We start from the raw sequence: 24,010 nt of genomic DNA on the forward strand, positions 1-24,010 counted from the left end.
ATTGTAGGAACCTTACTACTAAATATTGAGAAAGTTAATTAGGCATTTGATCCCAGTATGGAGCTGAACACACAAACACTCACCTGCATTTCAGTAAGCACAGTTTTATGCCTCTTGTTGCATTCTACCTTCTCCATTCGGGTTTTCAAGTCTTCCAGAGTCTTGTCAAATACCGCACACTGTAAAGCGTTAAGTTTTTCTTCTAACAGTCTCTGGATAATCTGCAAAATCGTTATATTAAAAAAACAACAACAACAATGCAATCCCAAAAATTGGGGGACCATCTACAAAAATATTCTCAACTCCTAACAAATACCTGCTATAAACAGAAAAATGACAACTCTTGTGCCATGTCAATCAAATAAATCTACACTCAGCAATAAGCATGTGGTTGCATAGCTAAGTTTTTACATTGTTTTGGAAAATACAAATGGTTTGCCATTAATTCAACAAATTAATTTCCTCGCAGTATGATAAGGGTATAAAGTCTTACTATATATAAAAAGAACCTTAACAACAGAAGATTTTTTTAAAGTGCAGTGCTTACACAAATTAATTGTTCTCCTTACTTTTCTACTTTGAGAGGTACATTGGCATTCAAGAAACAGAAACTTAAGACAAAAACTTTTTTCTGAGATGCATTTTCCCCAGGCAAAAATGCAGTGTTGCCTTTCTTGCATAAGCTAAAAAACATAAGAAGACTGGTTTTCACAAATTTTATTTCCTAAAAATTATTATTTGGTGTTTTTCTCCCTTCTGTACCTACTGCAGTGTAAAAAGTTTTCTTAGGAAACAAAAATAAATAAGCGACTAATGTGGTTCAGTTTTTGCCATCCTAAATTAATGAAGTTAAAACACATGCTAGCTAACGAACTAACAGAAAAACAGCACAATTTTCTTTTCTTCAAGACCATAGGTTCCTTATACAGCAATGGTGCAATCAGGCTATTAACAGCTCTACAAGAATCTGCAAAATGCCAGGTTGATTACACTCTTGTTTGGAGACTGCCTTTTTTAAAAAAAGCTAGGCACACAATAAAGTGCATCACATATAAACTTCATCATGGTGAAATACATCCTTTACTAACACTTTCAGTCTAGAGTCACATGAGACTTTATGTATTATACATTTCAAATATAACTCCTGCAGAATAGTTTTCAAATGATATTTGGTCTCTTCTTAAAAGGAGGGCTACGTAGAACTTCATATGAATTAAGCACCTTTGTTATTTGAATTACATCCAATGTTCAACCACAAAAAAGAGAAAGTGTTTGGGGACACAGAGTGTGTGAGGAAGGACTGCAAATTCAAAGATGGAACACAAGTGACAGGTGTGTATGTTCTTTGTTCTGCACCTCTGTTCTACCTTTTGTAATTTTAGGTCAACATCCTTCCTGGTTGTAATTTGTACTTGGAGTTCTGCTTCATAATCCTCTCCCATGTACCGACGATGTTTAGAATGAACATTGTCCATGTCCTCAGATTTGGAACGCTTTCTCTTTGATGCTTCACCTGGAAAAATTAGATACAACTGCTCATGAGGAACTCCTGGAAAAACAGGTATCTTCAGAAAGCCATGATTACTATAAAGTTGTTCTCACAAAAAGCTTTTTCATTCTAAGCCAGTAGGAGTGCCTTTGGAAAAACATGCTTGATGATATCAAAGTACAAAACCAGTCCTTCTAGTATCTGTACATTGCTGCCCTGTCAGTGATGTTCTGCTTTGTGATTCACCCAATCGCTGCCCCAAATGCAAAATGGTTCTAGTACCACCATTCCCCTCTCCAGAACTTCCCACCAGTTCTTCTTGCTCCATCCTGTAATGAAACATGGCTTCTAAGAAGCAATTCCTTTTCCTTCTTCCAAAAGAGGAATCCTCTTTTTAGAATTCCAGCCAAATAAAACTACATCTCATTTAACTATACCAGCAATTAACTGTATTTACCTACCATGAAGTTTTAACTTGTACCTCCAACACCTGACTGAAAAACCATTCAAACTCTTTTTTTCACTTCTTGGTTAAAAAGGAAAGTAAAAATCTAACAAAAAAACAGGCTCAAAACAGAACTAGACCTCATTCACTCCTCCAGCTCCTGGTACTGCATCCAGAAGATTCTTGAGGACAGGAAGGACATCTGCTTTTAAATAATCTTCAGACTATGTAACAAGGACCCAGGGAACTACAGGATTATCAGCCTTACCTCAGTCCCTGGGAACATGATGGAGCAAGTAAGTCTAGATAGATCTCTAAGCCTATTAAGAGGGCAGGGATGGGGAATAGAATGGATTTATCTAGGGGAAATCATGCATCATCAGTCTTATACAATGAGACCACTGGCTTGGTGGGTGAGAGAAGAGCATCTTTAATAATGCTTCTGACACCTAAATCATCCTTAAATTCTTGATGTATGACCTAGATAATTGGACTGGCTCGACTGTTGGGCTCCAGAAACAATGATTATTGGCACATAATCCAGCTAGAGCTCAGTAATGCACACCAGCAGATGCTACTGGTACCAACACTACTGTCTTCATCCATGACCTAGATAATGGGGTAAGAAGATATCTGCAGCAACTTGCAAGTGATACAAAACTGGAAGGAGTGATTTGTACACTCCTAAGTGGTTATGCTGCCATTCACAGTCACACACAGATTGGAGAAATGGGCAAACAAGAACCTCATGAAGTTTAAGAAAAGGATATACTCAAGTACTAAACTTGGGTAGCAATAAAACAGGCTGGGAATTCACTGGCTGGAAAACATCTTTTCAGAAAAGGCCCTGATGGTCTCCACGTACATGAAGTTCAACATGGGCCAGCAATGTGCCCTGTTGGCAAAGAAGGCCAACAGCATCCTTGGCTACCTGAGAATGAGTACTGACAGTGAGTACTGACAGCAGGCTGAGGGAGGCACTTATACCCCTCTAACCAGGGAATGTGAGCCTGAACCTTGAGTCTTTTGTCCAGTTCTGCACTTCCAAATACAAAAAGAAAAGCATAGTGGAGAGAGTCCAATGTAGCATCACCAAGATGTTTTAGAGATAGGAGCATTCATCAAGAGCTGGAATTGTTCAACTGGAGAAGACCATTTAGGGAGACTATCATGTTTGTGAATTACCTGAGGGGTGGAAAATGATCAAAGAGCAAGACTCTTAGTGAGTAGCAGTGACAGGACTAGAGAAATGGTTGTAAACTGAAATACAGGAATTTCCACTCAAACATTTAAAAACTTTTTTAGTGTGAGGGTGGTGAAACACTGGGACCAGAACACTGGAAATTTGTGGAATCTTCACCTGTGGAAATACTCCAAACGTGTCAGGATATGGTTCTGGGCAAACTGCTTTCTAGTTGACCTGGTTTTTAACAGGGGCATTGGACTAAATAATCAAAGGCCCCTTCCAAACCTAATGATTCTGTGCTTCTAACACATACAACCCAGTGAAACATAGTGTTTTTAATATTACATACTTTTCTCTATTTGTTTCTCTTCTTTGTGGGCCTCTTCTTCTTCTTTATCTTCACACTCCTTTTTTCTCTCCCCCTCTTCTATAAACAGAAGAAAAAAACCTATGTGACACTTACTCAGATCTACAAAAGTCTTGTAACAGTCCTATTTTGACTAATGAATTAAGAAAATTTATTAAAAAAAAACAACATGTGAGTAAAGGCAAGAGAAATAAGTATGACAAAAAGGGAATGCAGATATGAAAAAATAAGGGGATATCCTCAAAACAAAAATTCGAGCTGTCATTAAGACTCACTCCTGAAGCTGCTTAACATTTAAACCAGAATTATTGAACTTTAATTATGAGGGTAACATGTATCACTTACCTCTGAAACGAAATGATGTATTTTTAATGTAGCTAAAGCTCTCAACTAATTGTTGTAGCTTACATTTCAACTTAGGGAGAAAGTATAAAAATTTCAGTAACAAAATACTAGTATGTTTCTCTATTTACAATTGGCAACTTCAACCATTATCTTAATGGTAGGAAAGACCTAGATTTAGTTTAATAAATATAATTTTAATTTGAAGTTTCTTGCTAGTACAAAGTATCACAATTTAGGATTAGTCATTAGGAAATGCTTGAACAGAGAAAAATCTGAAACCACCAAGCACACAAAGATAAACATGGTAGTGCTTCCTGAAAAATTTTATTATCTGTTCCATGAGCTCTCATTATGTGTTTCATACATGTGTATGAAACAAGCTTCCATTATGTTTCTGTGTTTGCTAGATACAACACATAACTATCACTTTTAAGATTACAGTAAAATCTATCCAGAATATAACAGAGCAAGTAAGGACTTATGCAAGGTGTTATGCACACCCTGATCTGTACACTTCTTTATTTTCCTATATTCATTTTGTTATTACAGCAGTTAAGTAGCTTTTCTAAGGAAAGTTCTGGTTGCAAAGGTATTCTTAATGCTCTCAAGTCTCCCTTCTATTATGAAGAAAATTTAAATGATTCAAAACAATTTACCTAATAAATCAGAAAAAGGAAGGAGTCAAAACCCAACAATCTGGCATTATGAGATTTTTATTTTTTGTATTAATGTAAAAAAAAATATGCATAATACAAATTCTTCAATCCAAATATTATTTACTTTTAAGGTAATAAATTAGCATAATGCCTAGGCCACCTGCTTTTTAAGACTTAGAGATAAGCTTCAGGTATTTAATTTTTATGAATAAAATAGGATTCATTTTCCTATGAAACTGAAGGAGAATTGCTAAGTTCAAAACAACTTTTCCCACAGTCAGAGATTTTAATGTTCAGCTTAAAGATACAAACATTCCATGGAAAGATACACATACCTAGAATGTCTTTAAAATATGTTACAAACTTTAAGAGGTTTTTTTTCAGTTCTATATAGAGCACAAGTAATTTCAGGGATGAGAAGGTTGTTTCCTTATTAACTTCCATTACCATGAAAAAATCTAACTCATTTAACTAAAACTGGTTTAAACATGATGCCCAGCTAAACTCTCCAGTTAAGGAGGAGAAAATTTCACAACTGGCTATCAGCTTAGCTCACTGGTAAGCTGTGATCTCATTATCCTGATGCTAGACAGGCAAAAGCAATGAATGCAACCTTGTTGGCCTCCTATGATCTTGGGTGTCTAAAAGTTTTCCTCAGTTTCTTAATTTATTAAAATAATTTTTCAAATGCTTTCTTCAACTGTCATTTTGTTGATGTTTCCTCAAAAGTACCTACTATAATCGTGAAATATTTTTACTGAGTGGTGAGTCAGTTCTACCTTCTGATCAAGTTGTAAGTTTTGCACTCATGTGCACCACTTCATAAATAACTTCAGTGAGCTTCATCTGCCATGTTTGCTCCTCAATCAATCAGCATTGTAAAAGTCTTGTCCTGTTCTTCATATCAGCAAACTGTCACTTCATTAGTTACCATTCATTTTAGGCAAATTATTAATTCTGTCACACAGTCCAGTCTCTGGGACTTGTCTCTGCAACTCTGAATTTATTTTTCAGCTGATTATTTCCACCATGAGGACTTTCCATTTTACAGTTTCATTTCCAAAAGTTCTTGGTAAGAAATCACTTGTGTTTGGATAGCCTAGAGAATTCCCATCAGGGCTTCCTTGTCACATGCTTGTTTGCTTCCACAAAACGCTCCAAGGCTTTTTGATGTACCACCTTTTATGACAAAAATCTGTGACAACATAGCTATTAGAGTTACTAATTCCACTTGGGAAAGACATTCTATCAATCTGTCTATTTGAATAAAGTCTTCTAGTACCATTCTTTCACTGTTGTATAGCCATGTTGGTTTTTATCTGGACTTGTTGAGATCTTACTTCTTAACTGAGCAGTTTGCACCTGTTTCTCCAATACAGAATCTTGAAATAATCTCCATATGGTCTCCACAATTTTAATTTTCACAGACTCTTTACATAAGTTACTCTTTATAAGGTAACTCTACCTGTTTTCTCATACAACTGTTTTCTGCCTATGCAACCTCTCCACTATTATCTTTGTTGCTGGTTAAAATAGAACATCATAGTGAGAAATTTTTATTAAATATACAGTCTCAGTTACAGCCACACAACTGTAAGGGTCATAAACTGTTTTTAGCCAATAATTAAAACAACTAGTCAAAAGAATTTGTCTTGTCACCAAAACTAAGAATCTGAAAAAGTATTGCTGGCTACATTAATTTAAAACTTCTGCAAACTATAGTCCAGTATTTAATATTCATTTCAGCCGTTTTGCTCCATAGCAAATTCCTCTGTGACCCCAGTGTTTTTTTATTGGGTAAGATGAAAAAAGTAAATCTAATGGCTTCAATGAGAGAACCCTTAAACTGCAGTGGGAACAAAGATAACCAATTTATTTGTAATGTTCATTTCATAAAAGGGACTCATAATACTACAATCTTGACACAACTACACAACCTTCTTTGCCTCTGCTTCCCCCACCTCCAATAGTTTCTGGAAGACCAAGTGCACAACAAGGTATCACTTTTTCAACCTCATTAACAACAGCTAATGTCTAAATAGGTCCCTTATCAGAAACTATGGAACCCACCTTATCTCTATTTAACTAGCACAATTTAAAGGTAAATACTAGAAAAGGAGGAGCCTAAAACAGGGCTGAAGAAATGTTCCTATCTGTTTCTCTAGCTGTTTTAGAGACTGAAGACTCAGAATGCCACAGTCTCATCACTACTAAAACAAGATTTGAGAAACTATGGTTACTAACTTCCCAGAGACTAAAACCTGAATCTTGTTTAAGCTATGAAATTTCTACCCAGTCAGCCATATTTAAACACACTTGGGTTAATATGGTCATAATTTAATAAAAGCTATAGAATAGGGGGGTTGGGGAGAAGAGGGAGAGGGAAAAAAAACAACAAAATAATTCCAACCCCAAGACAATTTGAAACATCTTTCTTAATTACAGACAAAAGAACAGTGTCAACATATCTGTAAATAATTTTATTTTGAGAAGTACAATGGTACAGCAATGACTGTCCATTGTCAAAAGGAAAAGAAGCTTACAAAAGTTTATGAAACAGTACACTACAAAGGACATCCATTCAGTTTAACTTAGAAAAATGTTCCACTAACTACATGAAGAGATCCCACACAACACTTAAAAGCATCAGTTGTCATAGCCATCAAAAAGACTTAACTAAAAGACCACTGAGTTAAATGAATAAAAGCTATATGAAATGAAAACAATACATGACAAGCGTTTTTCATTAAACTTTTCCAATACTGTCTTTCAGTGGGAAAAAGTTAAAAGAGAAGCTGAGGCACACCTGGATTGCATGTGTTTTCCTTATCAGTTATTTGCATGTTAAAGAAAGCTGAAATCCTTTCTTCCCTGTGAAAGCAGTAAATGAATGCATTTCTCCTCTCCCAAATCTTTCTGTTCCCTTTCTGACAATCATCTTTCCTTTTTCCACCCCCTACTACCTCATCCAAGTTGGCACCCAAATTTACAGAGTATGAAAAAAGCCCAAAGCAAACCAACAAGAAAACAAAACAAACCAAAAAAAGCCCTCTAAAACCGAAATCCAAAACAAATAAACAAAAGAAAATCAAAATAACCCAAATCTCGAAGATAACCATTTTTCGGTGCTAAGTTTTTTTCCTGGGCCTCAAACATCACTCCTGAAAACTAAGACTACATAACATTACTGGTGGGTAAGACTGCCTTTTTGATTTAGAAAACTGCCACAAGTGTGTCATTCTAAGAAATGAACAAAATCCCAAACTTGAATGGAAACTAATGATTTAGAAAATTCCTACCTGGAAGACTTGACCTGTTTGATAGTATCCCTTCAACACATTCCTCCTTCTCATCACAGGGATCCTCTTCATCAGACAGTACTAAGAATGCCTCTTTTGGCAGACTTTCAGTGCTTTCCTGCTTGGATGGTGAACCCAAACAGTTGTCTATTTTCTCTTCTAAATCTGGGACTATGTCATCCCCTGGAAGCAGAGAACTTTTAGAAAAACAGCTCAGATCATCTTCAGCAGGGGCTAGTTTTTCCAAAATTGGAATAATGTCATCTGTTTCCATACAGTCAGTATTGTCCATGATACTTTCACTTGGCTCATCTATTATTGTCTTTGAAACAGTGGTTTCTGAAAGTCCTGCACCACCTTCTTGCTTTTCCTGGTCAGCTTCCATACTGCTAGAGATGGCTGCTTCTCCAACAACCTCTTCAACGGTTACTTCTTCAATCCTCTCTCCCTCACCAGATGAACTGGAATTAACAGGTAAATCATTTGTTTCCCCCTTCTCTTCAGAAGGGTCACTAATATCACAGACTGATTTACTTTCATCTTCCAATGGGATATCATTCTTTCTTTGGTCCAAATGACCTTTTCTATTATTTTCTTCATGGAAGTTATCTTTACTGCTACCAACTCCATTTTCAGCCTCACATTTTACTGCAACGTCAGTATCTTTGACTTGCTCGGGAATAACGTTCTCAGTAACACTCAGTATTAGTGGTTTGGATTCTATGTCATTGACTGTGTTTCCTGCCTTACTTTCAGGGCTTTTGGTCTCACTAATTTCATCACAAGCTGTTCTTCCTTCTTCAGAGTTAACACACAAGTCAACCACGCCGTTAATTTCTTTCTTGTCTTCCGTACAGTCTGTATTGCTCAAAAGGGAATTTATATCAGAATCTCCATTCTCATGTTTACCATTTAACAGTTTCACTTCTGTTGTCTTTAATAGCTCCTCTTTAACCTTATAGACAGCTTCAAGTTGTTGTCGATCACTTACTCTCATTGTTTTTCGTGCTTTAAAGACTTTTTTCTGAGGTTCCTCTGTGCTATCCATCTTGGCCCTTAAAAAAAAATTCAGAAAGAACTGTGAAGATAAAAAAATTATCATTGTCATATTACGCTGCTTAGAAAGACTGTAATGTTTAGCACATTTAAAAGTAAACCAGTTGAAATGTTACTGACAAAAACAAAGAAACACGTGCCAACACTTAAATTTTATCTAACTTCCCAATAGGCGAATGCAAGTTTCTCTATATGCTGCACAAACTCGTTTATGTGAAGGTCACAGAGGTCACATTTTAACATCATGCAGTAATATTCTAACAACACATTTTAGACCACTTGTCTCCTTGTATTCTATTAAAAATAGATATTATACTAAGGTAAGAGCCAGGAGCCTCTCTTCTCATAAAAAGGCAAAAATAAATGTAAGCGGATGGATCAAGAATATTTCCATCCTTCTAAAAATACTTAATTTCGTAAGTTTCAAACAGAATTAATAATTGGGGTAAATAATGAGCTTTTTCTATCAAGTCGCTTTTAAAAAAACTTACACTGAAAAATTCTTTGTATATAATGATCATTAAGATACTTTTTTCTGCATAAATAGAGTAGATTTTAATCCTCCATATCTATACAATGGTTAAATGAATTTGGATTTTTAGACCATTCATTCAGTTTGCAGTAACATTTTGTTTTGATTTTATTAAAGTCAACAATTTTGACAGACCAACATACACATTGGGTTAATTTGTTTTGATACAAAAATTCCCTTTTTTGTTTTAACCTTTAAAGTCATATATAATTAGTCATGTGAACACATCTTTAGGCACCTTCCTCCATGATGAAATGTCATGACAAAACGTGTGCTTAATGGCACAAAACGTGCCAGTGCAGCTAGGAGTATGGGAAGGTCTCTTTTCTGAGCCAATTAAAAAGTTTACCCTCTACTTTCTTATTTTTTATTATTTTTACTCTGTAAAGAGATTACTGCTCTAATGCAAGGAAGGATTGTATTAGCTGGTACAGATCAGCCTATGATCATGTGCTCAGGTAAGCAGCCCATGAGCTGCTCAAAATGATAAGCCAATCAGCAAGGAGCTGCCTGAATCCAGCCTAGGGACAGGCAGCAGACAAAGGGAAGGTCATGGCAAAATGGGAGAACGGAGAAGTTGCAATCTAAATAGTGTGTAATGGGGTTTGCATAACATCATAGGTCTGGAACAGCACAAGCAAAGGGCTCCTGGAGGGCAGGCAGCACTAGCCAAATGCACTGCAACCATAAAGTGCTTGCCAAAGCACAGGAACTACGTGGAGTAAGTAAAGTTCACTGATAATGAATATCAGAGCTCAAATGCACAAGCCTACTTAAAATGTAGCACAGCCAAATCAAAGAAAGTGAAGCAAAAAATGGTCCTAAGTATTGTGTTCTAGATGGAGAGTTCCAGAGAATGAAAGTGGTGAATAAAATCTACCTTTTAAGTCGTGTTTCATAAAAAGCAGTTTTCAGTTGAAATCCTCCATAGCAATTTTGAGACAAGTTGTCAGAAATTTAAAAACTATTTTCAAAGAAAAAAAATACTGTTTAAGACCTATTCTAATAAAAGATGTAATCAAATAATGTGCCAACAATTTGGTTTCCTACCAGTAATATAAGTCAACTGATCTGGCTGAATGGAATACACATCACCAGCCTAGTGGGCTCCACATACAACAGTGCCTTTGTTTTTAAATGTAATCAATAAAATAGAAATCACATGATTACTGAATGCGCAAATAATAGCTCTTCAAGCATACCACAGACAACATAAGTTTTTCTCCTTTTTAGGCTGAAGTTATGTTAGTGTTAGCTGAGAGTAGGGAGAAAAAATATATCATTTTCTAAGAAAAAAATGACGTCACCATCCTGTCCTATTTCATCTAGTGCACACACAGCAGAACAAGGTGAAATGTAATTAAACCCCCTTTAGCCCATCCCGAACTGCGGTTCGCAGTGCGGGGAGCGAGGCACGCTCCCCTGCGGCATTATCCCCGACGTCCCCCAGGGGGCGCCCGCGGGGCCGCGCCGGCCGCCGCCCGCGCCGCGGCGGGACGGACCGGCAGGCCCGCCTCCCATTGGCTGAACGGAGCAGCCGCGCGGCAGCCAATCAGACGGGACTGCCTTAAATTCCACCCAGCAACAAAGGCCCGCACGGCAGGCGTCGGGCGGGGATCCGAACGCGCGTGTTGAACCAGCACACTTCCCAAACGGCGCGATAGAAAGCCCAGGGCTTTCCGTCTGAGACCTGCAGCTGCACAACAGCGCTGACCCACGAGGGCGGGCGCCCAGCGGCGATAAGGAACAGGTGCTTAATGCGCGAGAGCATTTTCAGGCGATCCCTGAATTTCTGCGATGTTGAATGATGAATCAGAAAAACCACTGAGATCCATCCTGGATTCAAGTATGGCAGCTGGAAAACCTTCCTTTCTTCAGAGCCTATGCAGTGCCACTGCTTTTGTAGTACTGCAGGAGAAAACTGGTGTTTTGTCCTGACTGCAGTATGACTTCTGCCTTGAAAGCAGAGACCAATCTCCCTCACCTTTGCAAACTTTAGGCAAAACATTAGGCCCACACATGCATCTATGCCTAAGAAAAACACCCATCGATATGGCTAAAGCCTTATTAAACCAGAGTAAATCCACAGTACAGTGTCAAAGAGGTTAGTTGTGTTTATTGTATACATGATGGCATCATGTACAAACTTGGACTATGCTCTCATCGTGTTGGGGTCACAGCCAGGTAGCACTTCTCTACCTCAAGAGGATATACCTCCTCTGACATTGGCTCACAAACCTGGTTTTCATACCAAATTTTCAAGTTTTTTTCACATGAGGCTTTGACACCTTGTGGAAAAAACTAATTCCTCATGGGACAAAAATGACAGACAAGTCTATTTACATGGCTAAGATATTTCATCTGCTGGTGGCTTTGCAGAGTTGTTCTTATATGGTCATCACTTTATGCCTAGATAACTGCATTCTTTGGAACATGGAAGAATGGAAAACAAGAGTCTTTCCCAGACTCAAGCAACTCAAGTCCCTTAGCACATGGAATTAAGCTGATTCTCCAAGAAGAATTTTATCTTTTTCTGTATACTGAATTTTAACAGCTACTTAGATTGTTAAACTAGTAAAACTGCATGACCGGCACTCAGTCAGAGCAACAAGGCCATGATAATGTGTTTTCTTACTTCCCACAAGAGTTAAGAGATTTCAGTTTTTATCAACAATTCAAAACATCAGCTTTCAATTCAGCTGTGACATCTCCAAACGCTAAACAAGTCCTGCTTGTTTTAAACAGTGGTATCAGCAAAACTCAGCTTTCTTACAGAAAGGTCTTTTTAGCACAAGCTAAAACACTAAGGATTTTTTTTTCATTAAAAAGAAGGATATACTGAATATTAAGTTGAAATAGTGCATTTAAAGATACATTTGATAAATACAGTTCCATCTCTGGCACAGGATAAACAGCTTGAATTTCCTTACTGTTATCCTTTAATAGGAGTAGGACCTAATAATTACACAGATGTGGTCACTAACTGCCAAAACATATCTACAACTAAAATCTTACCCAACTTCTGATACTCCAAAATTAAAACCTGAACAACCAGAATTAATTGTTCATGCACATGCAGATTAAAAAATGTAACACACTCTGTGGAAGAACAAGAATCTTAGAAAGAAAGCAAGATCTGCTGATCATGCTTAGGCTTTTCTAGGTATTATAAAATACAGTATTTTTTCCTTTTATAAGGAAATTATTTATAAATTTTAAATGTATAATTGTAATTAATTCAATGGGTTACAACTCTGACATGGTACCACTAACATAAGCACATTTGCATCCCTTGTCTACTATTAGGATAAAATGCAGAATAACACTATTGTAATGAAAAATATTAACATATTTACCCTGAACAGTCTATTGCCTAGACTAGTTCCTGTATCACATATGCAACTAGCCGTAGTGATTTAAGTTTAGCTTTCCAACTGGCAGCCCAGTGACATCAGAATTCAGGGATGAGCTACCTGATGCTGACAGTGGTCCCAAGAGTCACTTCTCAAATGCCAAAAGAAGCAGAAGTGAAAAGAAAACTTGCAACAAAAGAGGCAGTGCTGCACTGAAATGTTACTGTTTGCCACACATACAAGCACCTTTAATGAGTTTTTTTGCAAATATTGTGTTTTCTCAGTAACAAAAAAAGTAAGTTTAAAATATTTAGTATCTTCTTTGTAACTTCAAGGCTTCAAAACTTGAGTTACCTGCATGACCTTGTAACATAATCTCACTTTTATCTAATATAACCCCAAAATATTTACTATGAGGCACCTTTTTTCTTTCACTATGATTCTGTTATCATTATCACCTACATTACTGTTAGAATTCTCAATTCTTAACAAATCTCACAGTTGTTATCATTTGCTTTACCAGTCAAGGTTTTCCTCTCAGGAACATTTTATTTTAATCAGTTTTCTACATTTTTCATGCACCACTCAATGCCATTTTTCCTCTACCATCCTCACACTTACACTTCAGAGAAAGGAGGGAGGGGCCCTAAACTGCTTCCTTCATATAGCAATGCAAGCAAGACTGGTTCTAATGGAATTTGACATTTACGGAAAACTTTACAGTGGTTAAAGGTGATTTCTAGTGTAATTTATTTAGGAAAATCTACCACACACCTGTATTTGTACTCTCACATACACACACACACATCTTTGTACTTTTTGTAGTCCAGACATGCATTAAGCAGATTTCTAAATGACAGGCAAAATTTTGTCCATATCAAATCTTATGTTATCACTAAAAAGTTGTCAAAGGTTTGAAAGTGTATTAGCTAACTACAAACACAAGTCTTTTGGCTCATATTGTAAACATGCAGCATTTCTCTCTGCCATATGAATAGAGAAGCTTACCTTTCTCTATGACCGTTAAATTCTCTCCTCCACAATGTCAACCAGTTACAGTTCTCCTTCCTAGCATATTTACTCTAGAGGCCTTAATTCCCAGGCCATTTCAGAATGCTTCCAATATTTGCACTATCACTGCCATTTTACCCCGTAATAACTCATCTGTTTACTTTTTCCTTCTACCTCTTTTGTTTCATTCTCTTCAATTAATCTTATTATTCCTTCAACCAAAACATGCCTGTCTACTTCCATTTCCACATCCCTACCTTGAGCTGATGTCTGCCATGTTTTGTTGGCTTGTTCATGCATCTCCAGTTATCCCTTTTCTCTAGGCTGATGACCATCCTTTCAAATAATTTTCTTCTACCATCTCTCCTTTCCAGTCTTCCATGCTGTCACTACTTCAACTTGTAAACTAGAAACAATGCAAATATATTTGTGCAGAACTAGCACATTTGCCCCATGCAGCCATTTAATGCACTACATACATACCCACAACAGAGCATATCATGTAATTAGGAATATTTAAATTCTGTAAAAATTTCCTGCTCTAAGGCAAGGCCCTTATCTTCTCAGGGGGGAGATCATAAAAACACCATATTCCAATCTAGTTCCCTTCTTACGAAATCAGCTTTTTAAAATGTACATATAGGCATTTAAGAAAGTATATATACTAAAAGATACATGGACAACAGTTCACTATCTAATTGTTTTAACAGCTTGTAATCTGAACAACAAAAAAATTCAAACTACAACCAGGATAACAAAGATCCTTCATAACACTATGACGCCAAAATGCAATTGACGGATTCAACTTTGTCAACTCTGCACCCTTTCCAGGGTTAGCTCTCACTATTGCTGAGCCTCCATGTGCATCAACTAGTGTCACTATAGAGACAAAAATAACACACTAGCAAAACACTAGAGGTTTGAATCAAACAAAAGCAGTAACATTACCAACAAAAACTACAAACTCGAATTTTGAATATTTTTTAGCTACTTAGTTTTAGTAAAGTAAATAGTCTACAATAATTTCTAGATAACATTCCATCTAAAAGCAGCAACCCCAATATAATTACAACCTGAAAAAAAGACTTTTGGGTTTCCCAGAAAATGCAACTTACACTCAAATTTAATGCCTGGCATTGTGCCAAAGTGGGAGTGGGTGTGGGGGGATGGGCATCTAAATAAAAACTAAAGTCCTCTAAAGTATGAATGCAGAAAATAGGTTGATTCTCTTACCTGGTGAGAGGACGGCACGTGCAAAATTAGCTTCCTCCTCTGAGTAAGCCTCTGACATGCAGCTCATTTGCATAAGTATTACGAGCTACAAGTAGACTTCCAGGTCGGCCATCTTGATACTAAGATATTGTTTTGTTTACATAGCAGCATGAGTACTGGTTTTTAGCCAGTCTGAGCTATGCTGTTATACCTCTCAGCTAGTAGCCTACATCTGTTAAAAGACTGCTGGAATTCCTACTTCTCCACATAGCAGCTAAATGCGTCAGAGTGTCCCTGCAGCTCACTGAACATGCCACAGCCTCTAAGCAAACTGTTGCAACTGCAAATGCCTCCAGTTGTACTCTTTGTACAGCCTTCTGTGCTGCCAACTATTAGTGCTGCAGCAACTGTGCAGCGAAGTACCTCCCACATACCACACAGTAGTACCAACAAGCATAGATTTATTACAGCACAGCACAAGACAGGACACTGAAAAAAAAAACCAAGAAAGCTGAAATTCCAGTATTTTCACTTACTAGCAATCTAATTACACCTAGATCCCATTGTACATCTTATTCACATTCATCAGTGCTGCTTTTTCTGTCCAGAAACCAGAGTGCTCCCGCAGCCCGTGTGAAGCAGCAATCCATGACACATGTTAGCTGCTGCCGACACAGAGCCAGACTGCAGTTACAGCTAGCTGGCGCCAGTAAAAATTTACATAAAGGGGCCTGATTTCAAGACTAAATTGCAGCAGGATATTGCTGAGCAAAGCCTTGCCCCTCCCCACGGGTTCTAGAATAGAATACCTTTCTAGGTATTTGCTTACTGATAATCCAGATCCCTGTCAAAAGTCAAGAGCTGTTCTCATTGTTCATATAAATGAAAATTGACGGAAGTGTCTGCCAAATAAATTTCACCTTGCAGCCTGTTTCAAGTAGGATGCTACACACATTGTTCACAGTCATTGTCTAGTAATAGAAATAACATGAGAAAAATTGCACTATGCTTGGCAATCAGATATTCTTAACCTAGTATTTCCAGTATTTTGCAGATTTCCAACAGGAAATAAATATTAGTTTAAAGTAGGACAAATTCATTTTTTAACCTCATACTGACAAGTAATATGTCTGGCCATTTAATTTGTTATCTCTATTTCACATTTAACCTTTCTTAATTAGTTAGTTGTAGGAGGAAAAAAAAAAATCTCTCAACCAGAATTATCTTTTCAAGTACCTCTAAAGTACAGTGACAGGTAGTGGCAGAAACTTGGACTTCAGTCTCACTTGACTAGTTTGGCTAGCTACACATTTAACAATAGGCAGCTCTAGTGGCAGCCTGGCACCATTTAGTGAAAAAGCAAAGTAATGGAGACAGGGATGTCTATTGATTTGAACATGGCAGAGCATCTCAGGACCAGAAGAGCCTGCTTTACATCCCTGGCCTTTTCTAGGTCCCTGCATTGTTCCTCTTTAGAACGCCAACAGTGTCAAGGCTATATATAGTCAAACTATATGTCCCATTTTCTGCTGCAAGCATGATTTGCCCACATATGGCTGGTTCTAAGTTATTTGAGCATAACACAATATGCTCATCTGTAATGTCAAAAAGATACTATTTTTGTGTCTGAAAATATTTAGCAATGCAAATTACTCATTTGTTGTTATAATTTATCCTCACCTTTTCCATCTAAAACCCTGGAATGATTTGTAAGGGAAAGCTAATTATTTTTCCAGAATGCCTGTCACATTAAAGAGACAATCACTAACATCCCTTTTATGTTTTGACTTGCTTTACTTTCAGACTGATTTATGTACAAATGCACACAGAATACATCTTTCAGTGATTCTGTTGTCATTTGCAGAACGAATCATCGGATTAACAGCTTCTGAGCTTAAAAAAAAAGGCACCAGTGCTGCTTATTAAAAAAAATAAATTTAAACCCCTTAGATTTCCCCAATACAGCCATGTCCCCTACTCTCCCCCCAGTTCTACAGCGTTATGCATGAATACCTGAATAGTATGGTTCGTAACACAGTAAAACACATACTGCAAAAACAAGAGCCTTGGAGCATTTTCTGTTCCGGGCTCCAGTCCGCTCTGGGAAGTCCATGCCAGAACTTGGCGGCAGCAGCGCGGGCGAGCTCTGCATCTGCAGTGCGCGGGAAGCACCGCCCCCCTTCTAGAACTTTCGGGCACAGTCACCCCCCCCTCCCCCACCCCGGCTGAGCTTTCCTCCCTGCGCCTTCCTCCCTGTCACACCACTTGCTATGACAAAGCTCAGTTGCAAACACAAAACCTTTTCACAGAGAGGAGGAGCCATTGGTTTTGGAGTTAGAAACGCACAAACTCGGTTACCCAGGGCTGCCTTGGGTAGGGCTGAGCCACAGATCAGCGGCAGCCTCTGCCAGGCACAGGGCTGGCAGCCAAATAAAGTACAGGGAACCTTCAGCAGCCTCCAAAATACGGGATTTGGGCAGGAATTTTTTTTTTTTCTTTAGCTTGGCCTTTTTTTTTTTTTTTTTTCCTTGGGCGGGGAGGGGAGGCGTGGGGGGAGGGGAGCGTGGTTTGTTTTGTAGTTTGTCTTGTTTGTTTTTAATAGGAGACTGAGACAACAAACCAGGATGTACTCAATAATAATCCTCGGGTGACTACCCTACAGAAAAAGCCAAAATGTCTGCCTGCCTTTTCCACGTTTTGCCCATGTCGGTGGAAACACCTACAAGCTATTATATTATTGTCAGAGCCAATTCTCTTCCTCTAATATTCAAACTACTTCCTACTCCCCCATAAGAAGTGACCTGAAAGAACAGATGTTGCAGTTAAAAGTAATAAGACCAGCTGTGTTCAAAATAACTGCTATTAACTGTATAGGTTCAATAGGTACTGATCAAAGACAACATCTTAAAATATCGGTTCAGTTTTCTCAAAATACGTCAAGAAAAAAAGTCACACAAAATTATTTCCCCAGTCCAGACTATTTTAATTATTGAAGTATTGAACTGACAAACTTTGCCTAAAATAAAAAGGAAAAAACCCCATAAATCCAGCCATGATGAAATCTGTCACTACTACCTTGACCTAAAAAACTGAAAACAAACCTTTAACAAACAAAAACCACTTGCCACGCAGCAAATGAAAATGAAAGGCCTTGAGCCTTCTGACACAGAAGTCCAAAACACCCCTTTCTCCCACTTCTTTTCTCCAAAACAAAACCAATTAAATTACTATTCACTTAAGAGTCAGCAAAAACTTTAGTAGTTCCTAACATTTTCTCACATTAGTGTTTGAAAGACACAGAAAATTATATACATTTCTGAAGCCAAAAACTGTCTATCAAATCGTTATCTTAGCTGCTGTGGTTTATTTGAAGATATTTTACACCAGAAGCCTGTATCAGCAGAAAGAACAGGAAGCGTAGGAAAGGGGAGAGAGAGGACTGAAAATACTTTTATCCACTTTTCTGTTGTAGAAAAGGGGTGAGAAAGTGTAAACTTTCCCCACTTAAACTGGGTAAGTTCCATGCTGTAACAGTGTAATATGGTGCTCTCCCTTTATTCTAGGAATGGAAAATCCTCAGTATGACTATTCTCATCAAATTCAAAACTCTCACATTTTGCAAATTTACATGAAGATTTTTGTTATTTACTAAACAGATGACTGATCTCAACCTGAAAATCAAGATGACGGAAGACAGTAAAAAATTCACCTTACTCATAATTCCTTCAAAGACAGCACATGCTTTAAAAAAATCTATTAAATTTTACAGCTAAAAAGTAAAGGTTCAATTCAACTGTTTAGTAACAGTCATAACACGATTAAGTATTTGAGATTCCAAACAGTTCTAAGAACTTGGTAACCATTTACTTCCACTGAAAGAAGCAAACAAATCAGCTGTTTTTAAGTGATTTCCATACATTAAACAGTATTGCATTCATTCAACAGTCTGTTCCAGTCCATTTCAAATCCTGCCTGAAATTGTTTGCTCCCAAAATTTCTACCAAAATAAAAGATGCAGCTGTGCAAATTGTTACAATTCTGAATTTTAAGAGGAACATAAAAAAATAATCAAGCCATGTTCTAATGGTTCCAAGAAACTATGATTTAGTCACGAAAAACTATTCAAATAGTTGCCGCATAAATGAAAAAATAAAGTCTTTACAAGAAAATTCATATCCTTTTACAGTACAGCATCTGCAAAGAAAAAAAAAGGGAATCTATATACTTTTTCAGAGTAAACTACTGGTTTTTCTTCGTAGATTGTATTTCTCTTGGAAAACCATGTAGATTTGAGACTACTACCCTTTTGGAAATTTATTTAACTTTTGATAGTCTATCCTTCAAGTCTACCTATTAGCAGTACAAAGCTAATTTTTCTAGAACACACAAACACAAGAATACTGATCGCAATCTGACAATGCATCTTGCATTAAAACTGTATAGCAATCAATTCTGTTGACATCATTACTTCATTACATGTATCTATTTCTAATTCAAAACATGAACATCTAATTTATGTATTAAATAAAAGTGGTGGGGGGAAGGGGGGTGTTTTTGCATCCACTCAAGTACCCTGTTCCTCTGCACATATATCAGTGGTTTTCATTTTGCTTTTGATAATTACGACCCAAACTATTAGCACTATGGGAGTGAAGAGAGAAGAGGTTATGCTTTCAGCTACTAGTACTACCATAAAAAAAAAAATTACCATGTACTTGGATTTGTGAAAATGGGAGTGTATCTCATATGCAAAGCAGGTTTCAAAGTCTACCATACTTTTAGAATTCCAACACCTACTTTAGGAAAGAAAAAAGAAAATCAACCAAAAAAAAACCCCAAACCAAACCACAACACCCATACAGTTCATACAACGAAACACTACAGTTCCCTGCTGGGCCAGTCAGTCATTTTGTACAGCACTTCCGAAAATAGATCTGTGTTCAAAATGGCCTGTTAAAAAGCAAAGGAAACCAAAACCAAAGGGAATGGGAAACACAGAGACAAGAGCTTTTCTTTAAGCTCTGGCAATCGCTCCATACCTTTTCTCTAAAATGGGAGTAAACTTACTCAGCTCACAGAAAAAAACATGGGCAACAAAAAGTCATTAAAGGGCAATATAAAAGACGTGGTCTGGAAATACAGTATTTTATTCAAATGTAATACATACGAAAAAATAGTCCTTATAGTGATCATCCAAAAGACTCTTTTCATGCTCCCATTAAACCAGAGTTTACCAGAGAAATCTTAAATCAACAAAACAAATAGCACTGGGCAATATGTATATGCCTGCTGTTTTCTTTAGAAAAACACCAACCAAAAACCCAACCCCCAATAAACCAACAAACCACCACAGGATGTGTATGGTAAAGGATGTTTTAAATATAAAATTTCATACCCTTCAGAGACTAAAAAGTAGGATTTTGGTGATCTCAAAGAATTAAATGTTTCTGCTTCATGTGAATAATGTAAGTTACTAACATCTGGAACTAATGAACAGTAATTGACTAAAAAACACACAAGCACAAACGTCACTAATCATTTTTAAGACTGGGGAAAAGGTAACTCAGAGTATTTTGCAAAAAACCAGAAAGATTATTATGCACTACATTATTAATCTACATTCATTAGATGAGATAAATGTATGGCAAAATTTCATGTTTTACTGAGATAAATGTGTTTAATTAAAATTTGTGGTTTGAATTTTCAGACATTTTAAAATACCCAAATGTTTCCAAGACCTTAACTATCTTACCTATTCAAAAAAAAGCCACTATGAACTAAAATCTGCTGTAAATCAAATTCACTAAACAAAGTTCCACTAGCCATAAAAATAATAAAACTACCTGCTTTTCATCACCATCTCTTAACCACATATTTGGATCACTCTTATCTCTTACCCTAAAGCAGAAAAAGTCTATGATCAGTTACTTAGAAATTTACTGTTAATTGAAGCCACCAATTCATCTCACCTGAAAAATTCTGTATTTTACTGACTTTATTTCTTTTTGTCAAATGAACAGATAATCATGGAGAAACAACTCCTGAGGACTGACATGTAAGGTCTGCACAGAATACTTTGTGCCTTTATAAACACTGTGTTGCTATTAGCTGTCTAAGATAATATATGAGAATAGGTATTAAAATTAATTTAACCACCAAGTGCTTTGTTATAGATTATACTGAAAGCACCAAATGAATGTGAAGAAATTCTAAGGACTAAACTTGTCCTTAGGCACTTAGACTAACTTTCACATTCCTAGCACTAAGTTCAACTTCAGCCAGGAAAATACTACGAGCTACACACTGATGAGTTACCCAGCTCGTCTACTGCTCCTGATGTATTTCTGGAGAACTTCAAGAAGCTTCCTGTTTACTTACTCTTGGTTTAACTTATGTGCAACCTAAGAAGTCATGAAGACCTCAATTGAGTAGAAGACACGGAACAAGACGATTATATGTAGGGTCACGAAGAAAAATGCCTTCTTTCTTTTCTTTTGTTGTCCAACACCCACCCAGTGAAGAAAATGGGAGCATTACTTTTCTCCTACCGTCATCCCCCTGGACACAGACAGTACTTTCTAATGTGTTTTAAGGATGACAACTAGGTGACCAACCAGAATGTCACAGCGGAATACAGGAGGCCATGTGAAACCACTAGCACTTTGAAACTCAGATTTCAATTAAGTTATATAGAAGAAATAACAACAGACCTCAAAACTTGCATGTTCTCATTTGTAGTACTTCCATAAAATTTGTAGTATTATTCTTGAGTAGCAAATAAGTGCTACCTGCAAAACCGTTAACGTTTATATAATCGTTGTTCTTGCAACGCATTTATTTAGGCATTGTAATTATCTACCATTGGAAAAGTTACACACTGAAAACATGATAATCAACTCTGATTGCTCAGTTACAAAAATTTAATAAAGTTTGTAAAGAGTTTATTTCATTTTTCAGTTAAAGTATGAGGCAAGAATTTGAAAAAGCGATAACATGGAATGAGAGCTCTTCCAGCCTGCTAAGAAAGTAAGCAAAAACAAAGTAATTTGATTAGCAAGACAGATATGATATTTGACCTGTCCTGTCCCACCTAATCTATCCTGTAACCGAGACAAGATAGAGGTCTACGTCAGTGAGAATACAAAGAGAAAACAAAAATAGCACAAAACAAAACAAAACTCCCAAAAAACCCAAACTCCAAAACCCAAACAAAAAATACACAGAAAACCCCAAACCCACTAAAATTGACAAATATAAAATAAAAAAAAAAAAAGAGAGAGAGAGAAGAAAAAAGGCAGCAGCGTTTCAATGTATTTTATATAGCTTAGAATAGTTAACTATGCCTAACCAAGGTTTTCAATTGTTTCTCAGCAGAGTAGAGGTGGTGCTCACCTCTAAGCTCTGGAGCACGTGATGCTAACAGCTCTGCTCATTTGCTCACACTCAAGCTGAACTGCTACACCGAAGAGCAGTTTTTCAGCCATTCTGAATCTGCTCTGTCTCAGCTGTACTGAAAGTTAGACTAAGATGGGTGCAGTGCTCACAAGACAAGCCAATCAGTGACAACTCAGCAGGAGATAAAACATTTACACAGCAGAGCACCTCCCTCGAGGTGAAAATGCTCTCGAGGCGCCGGGCGCGCCCCTGTCCCACCCATACACGCGCCGCCGTCTCGTCTCGCCTCGCCCAGACTGCGCGAGGCGGGTCGCGCCCAGGCGGGTGCCCGGCGCTGCCCGGTGCGCGCCCCCGTCAGACCTACCTGTGCCTGCGCCGCCACCGGCGCCGCCAACGCACGAGAGCAACGGGGACGCGCACGCGCGCCACCGCCGCTGCACTGGAGCCGGGTCACGTGCTCCCATGCATGCGCGTGTAAAGAGCTGCAGCTCCCCGGCGCATGCGCGCTTTTGTTGCAGCCACCGCCGCCGCCGCCGCCGCGCGGAGCAGCGACCGCTGCCGCTGCCGGCCTGCCCGCCCGCGCCCCGAGCGCGCCCCGCGGTACCTGTGCCCTCGCGTCCCGCGGCAGCTCCCGCCCTAGCGGCCACCGCCGCTGACGCCGCCGCTGCCGTGGATTCAAACCGGGAACCCGCTCTGGGCGCCAACGCCGCCTTCCCGCGTCGCACGCGCCGGGCCGCTATGCAAATGACCTCCGTGTCTCCTCCCCTTTCTGGGTTGGTCCCGCCCCCTCCGTGGGCTCAGGGGCCGGCAGTGGGGGGCTGCTCCGGAATCGGCCAATCGCAGGGCCGCCAGCTTGCTGTATGCAAAAAAGGTCCCGTGATATTTAAATGAGCGGTGGCCCCGCCCCTTGGCGCACAGCCGTGCAAGGTTAGGTGCAGTAAGCACCAGGGCGCGCTGCGGCCGCTGCCGCTAGGGGGCGCCGTGGCGGACCGAGGGGCGGTGCCGGGAGCAGCTGGCCCGGCCTTCCTTCCTGTTTTACTCCCTTTCCTCCCTCAGCTTTGCGCCACAGGAGCTCCAGGCTGATTGTCCTTGCAGCCTCTCTGACACTTTCGAAAGCCTGCCTGAAATCCGCCAGGCTGCATTGATCAGTGACCTGCATTGCTCACAGCTCATCCCTTATCATATTTTGTGTCCCGCTTCTGGGCTAGGGCTGTACCTGACCAAAACCCGGAGGATTTGGAATTGTTTAATAACCAGCATTGAGGTTCAAGAGTGCCAAGAAACCAAAGGGTGCCTGTTTGCTCTGCTTTCAGATGAATCTAAAGCACATGGGTTATCTTGGGTGAGCTTCAGGCCAAAACCACAAGTGGCCATTCCCCATCCACCCTCCATTTCTGCCTCATGCACGGAGGAGAAAAACACATGGCCTGCTTTGACGTGAGCTAGAACTTGGTGCTCTTTGTACCACAGCCAAAAGCAGAACTGACCAGCAGCTGGTCTGTCCCATGGGTCAGGTCTAGCAAAGAGACCTATGGCTGTGTCCTCAGGTACACAAGAAACCATGAGAGCACAAGAAGGGCAAGTGTAGACTTCTCTGCAGAAGTACTAGACATCTACTCACCTGCTAGTGAAGAATCCTATTCTCTCCTTGTTAAGGCAAATAA

At 38.6% G+C, this 24,010-nt stretch overlaps 1 protein-coding gene across 7 annotated transcripts in view; it reads right to left on the reverse strand.

The window, feature by feature from the left end:
* Positions 1-23,061, reverse strand: part of ATF7IP (activating transcription factor 7 interacting protein) — a 61,047-nt gene extending 37,986 nt beyond the window's left edge. The window contains exons 1-5 of one of the 7 annotated variants that reach the window (XM_083859735.1): positions 13,997-14,074; positions 7,788-8,842; positions 3,470-3,547; positions 1,368-1,513; positions 84-221 (exon numbers count right to left, since the gene is read on the reverse strand). In XM_083859735.1, coding sequence (XP_083715861.1) covers positions 84-221; positions 1,368-1,513; positions 3,470-3,547; positions 7,788-8,842; positions 13,997-14,016 — 1,437 coding nt within the window. In that variant the 5' untranslated portion in view covers positions 14,017-14,074. Of the gene's footprint in view, positions 1-83; positions 222-1,367; positions 1,514-3,469; positions 3,548-7,787; positions 8,843-13,996; positions 14,084-14,972; positions 15,445-22,710; positions 22,756-22,950 lie in introns of those variants that run through there. The other 6 variants (XM_083859736.1, XM_083859734.1, XM_083859732.1 and 3 more) reach the window with 6 other exon arrangements.
* Between the last annotated feature and the right edge of the window lie 949 nt (positions 23,062-24,010).

The sequence above is a fragment of the Zosterops lateralis genome (genome assembly GCF_965231275.1).
Source record: "Zosterops lateralis genome assembly, chromosome: 4".
NCBI lineage: Eukaryota > Metazoa > Chordata > Aves > Passeriformes > Zosteropidae > Zosterops > Zosterops lateralis.